This window comes from Ambystoma mexicanum, chromosome 6q (assembly GCF_040938575.1).
Source record: "Ambystoma mexicanum isolate Mex_15411 chromosome 6q, UKY_AmexF1_1, whole genome shotgun sequence".
Taxonomy (NCBI): Eukaryota; Metazoa; Chordata; class Amphibia; order Caudata; family Ambystomatidae; genus Ambystoma; species Ambystoma mexicanum.
The window spans coordinates 444,700,876-444,706,875 of record NC_090937.1 but is presented as its reverse complement, the minus strand read 5'-3'; the positions used below and the strand labels follow the sequence as shown (position 1 = coordinate 444,706,875).

Below are 6,000 nucleotides of genomic sequence, written 5' to 3'. Positions count from 1 at the left end.
GAACCCTTCGGTGGAATATATCCCGTAGATGATTGTTAGGGAGAATTCTCATAAATTGTTAATTTCCCTTACCTACTGAGTCCCCCAGCAGCTTTGCTGGATTTTCTAGGATTTCTTTCTTTCACCTGGTAAGAGTGTGAGCCTTTTTTCCACTCTTACATGTATTTTGCTGTGTGTATTTTTACTGTTTGTGTGATCTTGGGCACTGGAGCCTCACCTACTCCATGTGCACCACTTTTGTGTTTGTTACACAGCACCTTCAGTGCAGTGACACAGGGTTGTCTTTGAGACTTCCCACTGACTCAGTTTTTCTGGGGCGGACTCCTGTCCCCCAGAAACATGTAAAGTTGCCATTAACTTTATATAGTCACTTTAAACCACAGCCCCAGTAAACCCCATCTTACATGGAGTATTGGAAAGGGTTAACTCTTATCCCTTTTTGTCTGTGCCTCTTGGAGCCTTGTTTCGCTCCCTTAACTTTAAGACTTGGCTGGTGGCAGTGGTAACTACCCTAACTTTCCTACCGCGATTATCTTATATAAACATGGTATTGTTCCAGGTTATTATAGTAGCCTCGAACATAAAACCGCTTGACCAAATACATTTTATTTTGGTTCCGGTTGGGTATATTCGCCATTTCTTTTTGTTAAAGTTTTTCTTGTGTTTTTCTCTACACGCCAAACCGGGGACGATTCCTTTGTTCGCTGTCTTTTCGGGGGCTTCTGCACAGAAGCCCTCCTTAAGGCGCCTGATAGTCTAGAGGGGCAGGATGTGAGGGAGGGATCTTCGGACCCCTGCCATGGGTTACCTTAGTAACCCAAGTCGCACTCTTGTCTGATTGGCTAAGGGGACTGGCCTTCCCAGGCCAGCCACCCTGCTATGTGATTGACATCCAGGCTGTATGAATGGGGGAAAACTGCATAAAAAGCAGGTCTCTGGGACTGGAAGAGCAGAGTCGCCACTGGAACGAAAGAACCAACGAGGAACTGGCAGAAGAGGACCCCTAACACGACTGAACCGCCCGGTGAAGCCCTGCTGCAGGTCCGAATCTCCAGAAATCCGACGACAGAGAAGATCCTCCAGGAAGCTTCTTCCCTTGAGCTGGTGGGACCAAACAGTTGGCCCAAACTACAAGCCAGGACCCCTCCTCTGGTCGAATTTGCTCTGCAGAGCTACAGTGGGCCAGATAGCCAGGAAGGTCGGACCCTGCTTGGGTTTTAAGGAGCGCACCTTTTATTCGTTGATTTGCTCTGCTGCTGGTTTCTTCCCTGGGTGGCGCAGGACCCTGCAGTCTTACTACTTTGTGTCAGGCTGACAGTCGCTTCAGGAACTGTGAGCCTGCAGGAACCACCAGGAACGTCTGCCTCAGCTACAGCTCCCTCTCCGTTTTAAGGTACTGTGCAAATCCGGTTGCCCATTTCGGTCAGCCGCGGTGAAAGTGTTTGAAATCTTTCTCCAGTCCGAGGGCTTGGCCTTCTCTTCTCTTTGAACTAACTTTTCTACCAACCAACCTCATCCAGAATCTGTGCCACAAACCTTACCGCAAACTACCCTGAACTGTGTGATCTTGAGCAAAAGACTTTTGTCCTATTGACTTTGGCCATAAGCCTTTTCTATCTGATCTCCTCACTGTAGGCTCTCTTGTTCTATTGCCCTGATTACTTACCTGTTGATTTTGCCTAATTTCATACAACTTTGTCTTTCCCTCCCTTTTAAATTGCTGGAGTGCCTTTTTGCTCCCACTTCATTTGTGAGCTTAACTTGTCTGGAATTTAAGGGAAGTGGTGTGGTGTATTTATGATTGTGACTTTTGACTTGCTTAGAAAGGTGAACGGTTATACAACTGATAAGTAAATAAATATATATTCTTCTACTTAGCAACCTTTAGTCAGTGATTGCCTGAACCATAGTAATTGCTGCCCTTTGTGTAACTCTTGTACTGCTCACTTACTCTTGAGATAATTCTGGCTGCTCCGCTACTGCTACCACTGTAACTGTGTAGTACAGGCTTGTACCAAAGGTGAAATTGTACTGTCACTTGTAGTCTTAATTGTGTGTAGTGTTCCTAAAGGGTACTGCATATAATTCTGCCTAACAATGATAGCTACGCATCTTTGATTATGTATGTAATGTGTGAAGAACGGGAATTGAGGTCTACTTCACACCCCACTTATTCGCGAGATTTCCTTACGCTGGTGCAGAGGTCCATCCTCTTCAAATGATAAAGTTATACTGACAGGCAACTATTCCAACGCACATGAGGCTGATGTGACCGGACATGCTCTGTATTGTGTCTGCCAGCCCCGTCAACTTAGACTGCCTTTAAAAAACCTGCCGTTTCCCCTGCTAATCTAGAGAGGAAACAGGAAAAGGGAACGTAAAACTCCCTGCGCTCGGACAGAGGCCGTTCCCTTCCACGCCAGTGTCGCATTTGGCAAAGGCAGCGGTAGCGGCAGCGCTCGACGTTTCCCAGTCATTAGCGCCGAGTCCGTTATAACGACTTGGCGCGTCGGTTGACTGAGGTCTGCCTTCCATGTTGAGGACACTGTGAACCCATGAGCTGCTGTGGGAATTGGATGGCGAGATTCTGGAAAGCATGGATTTTTTAGCATATTTCGCACTTTGCGGCATCAGCCTTCTGATTCCAGGTGAGAGATCACATCGCGTGAATGTTTGTTGTTTTTTTATTCCGCTTAAGAATTCAAATTGTGTTATTTTTCATTTTCCTTACAAATGCACACTCTGCAGTAAAAAGAACAGTGCGACCCACCCCGGTGTATAGTTTTGTTGAGGCAAACTGTTAATATTGTGACATGTAGCTAAAAAAGGTGGAACATATTTGATACATTTTTCAAGTGTATTTATTTGTATTTTAGTAGGCCTTTACAAGTGGGGGAGAGCGAGTGTGTGAATGCGCGTGCTTCTATACATATACGATATATTAAAAGGATGTTTCCTTTACATGGTCACGAATCTCCAAGGTCACTTGCTGTATCCTTTCTGTGTATGGTGAGAGGGATTGTATTCCTTGTAATACATGGGCGCACAGTAATATAATTGAATAATTGGTCTCTTGCTTAATGTAAAGCAAGAGATCGTGCAGTTCTTGATACATTCCAGAAATGTAGAATCTGGATGAAAAAACCTTTCTCATATAGAGCGTGTAATGTGCAACAAACATATATGTTATGCAGTTTATAATTTTTTTTTTATAATGTGTTTAATACTCAGAGGTATCTAAATGCAGACCCAGGGATCGAACCTGTGTTGCTCGAGTCGTCTGGCTTTCAAGGCAAGACCCTGAGCCATTTTGTGGTTTCAAATAAAGGGTAGCGGAAATAGATTCTTGCTCTCCTGTGTTAAACCCCAGCTGGGCAATCACACTACCATGAACAATTTCCTATCAATTATTGGCTATAAAGTGTCTAGAAGAATGGAATCGGAAAAGCCAGTTTAGGCTTTAATGAAGCACTCTACTGGCAGCTGGAATTCTGCTCTTTGTTGACTTTGGCAACAGGCATTACTAGTAGACTATGGCTACTGGCTGCGGCAGTGCTGCGTGTGACTTGGCTCAAATGGCTAAGTCTGCATACATATTTATAGATACACACACATATATCATTTTTTATTTTTTTATATAGCGCTTCAATCTAAAGCGCTTTACATAGGACATATTTGCATACATTACCCAATTGAAATTCTCCCACATCTATTGACCTCGGAAGGATGATAGGCTGAGTTGGTCTTGCTGGGATTTGAACCTGTGACCTGCAGATTAAACAGATCACAGCAACGGATAACCCACCAAGTCAGTTTACCTGCGAATAATGTACACAGTATTCGCTTTAGTTGTCAGTTGATCCATAAAACCCAAGCACAGGTAGATATTTAGGAAGGCATTTTTCCGATTTACTCAACCCTACACTTCACCCGCCCACGCAAACATAATTTCGAAAGTTCCTTGCATGAGTTAATGCTACTCATTATATTTTGGTCAGAGTGTGAACTTCTTTCTTTTCGTAGTAAACATTTTTAGTGACAGACATGCTGGTTTGTCCATGATCGAGAAAGCATATTCTTAAAAGTGAATCAAAGTTAGGTGTTTGTTTATCCAACATTGAAAGCTGTGCCTCTTAAGCCATAGCTATTGCCACTGTGTCCAGTCTTCGTCATGCCTGGACATGCCCATGGGTAACGAGGTCCAAGGTGGTACTTATCCAAAGTGCGGGAAACGAAAAATGTGTTACGCAGCAACTACGCAATCAAAAATAGCACTGTTCCCCCTCCAAAATGTTGTGGGGGGGGGGGGGCTCATATCACCACCATGCAGACGACACATGAAGGCTTTGGGCCAATTTCGGGGACCTTGAACACCCCCTCGCACAGTAGCACTGTTAAATGGCAGAGCGCTTGCAATAACTTGCATTGACAGAAACTGAGAATTCGCGGGTTGAGAGCGGTTTATAGTGAAAATGTCGAAAACAAAAATGTTGAAAAAAAGAATGTTAAAAAAAAAATTAGAATTTTTTTTTTACATTTTTTTTTTAATGGGGGGTCCCCCACCCCCGTTTATTTTTAATAGCTAAACCCAAAAAAACATACAAATAAAAAAAACATTCGATTTTTTTTTTCAACATTTTTTTTTCAACATTTTTTTTGACTTTTTGCTGTCGACATTATAACTGCACACCATTCAGAGCCCCTCAGCTGGACACACCTGTTGGCCACATGCGTGTTTTTTTATTTGAACTGTTAGGTTCACTTGCTCTTTTGGGGGTGTCCTTGACGAGCAGCACTTGTAAGACCACCAGAAAGTAGAACCTGGCCCTGGATGACATACAGTGACAGGCCTGTGCCTTGTGTTGACGGGGCACACACATCAGCCCTTTGTGAGATGCTTTCAGGCCAACACACTGTCAATGATTCCTGCTGTGCATTTTGAAAGCAATGGCTCGCCACTGTTCCAAGGGCACTGTACCTTTTGATGAAGGTTTGACCGGTGTGCTGCCCTGGTTCTTTCGCTTGTATCTGGTTCATCTTTCTACCTCCCCTGCATCATCTATTCTTATATCTAAGTCCTCTCACCCGTTGTTGTTAAGGACACTGGTCCTCTGCTCTGTAAATCAATGTTACCAAGTTTTGTAAGCATTTTCGTCCGGCACTTGCATCCCCTGTAAATGCCACAAGCCGTCTCTGGCAGTGGTGTAGCTGGCATCTGCAATTTCTAGGGCTTGGATTGGTCTGTCGTGGTTTGCTAGTTAGGCTACGACCTAGATCCATGCTTGTGAAGGTCCCAGAGTAAATCCTTCATTGACCAATATATGGGTGTCTTGCAAGATTGTCCGCGTGGTGCATAATGCTGCGCGTCTGCGTCGGGTGATTTAAGTAAATGCATGGCCAAACTGTTATGGGTGCTGTACCAAATGTGTATGGTCATGGTGTGTCCTCTCTGTGGTTTTACTCACTTGTAAACTGCTATGTAATTGTAATTGTTTATTTGTAATGTGCTTATACACAAGTGAAGTGCTTCAAAGCACTTCAAGGCGGGGAGGGAACAAGGGAATAAAACAAAAACAACTTGCATGCTAGGCCAGAGGCATTTCTACTAGTACAAGTGCATGACAGGAAGGAATGAGAGGGGGGGCGGGAGAAGGAAAAGAGTATACAATCAATAAACTACCGTACTGTGCCTAACGACTTGTCAGATAGTGCAAGTGCATGACAGAGAGTGGGGAGACACTGGCGTAACAGATGCCCCCGCACCTCCTGTGGTGCGGGGGCCCCCGCTAGCAGATGTTCTGGGAAGGGGCCCCACTTGGGAGAAAAAAAATGAAAAAAATCTTTTTTCAAAATCTTTTTTTAACCTTTCTTTTTGAAATCACTTTGCCTTCATAAATACATTATTTCTGTAACAGAAATAATGTCTTTATGAAGGCAGAGTGACTACAAAAAGAAACTTTCTTTTTGAAGTCTGAGGGCTCCCTGTTGTAGGCCTCCATG

General features: G+C 44.0%; 1 protein-coding gene across 1 annotated transcript in view; it reads left to right on the top strand.

Moving 5' to 3' along the window:
* Positions 1-2,421: 2,421 nt before the first annotated feature.
* The window catches only part of TEK (TEK receptor tyrosine kinase), a 682,216-nt gene continuing 678,637 nt past the window's right edge, over positions 2,422-6,000 (top strand). The window contains exon 1 of the mRNA XM_069630921.1: positions 2,422-2,648. Coding sequence (XP_069487022.1) covers positions 2,597-2,648 — 52 coding nt within the window. The 5' untranslated portion in view covers positions 2,422-2,596. The remainder of the gene's footprint in view (positions 2,649-6,000) is intronic.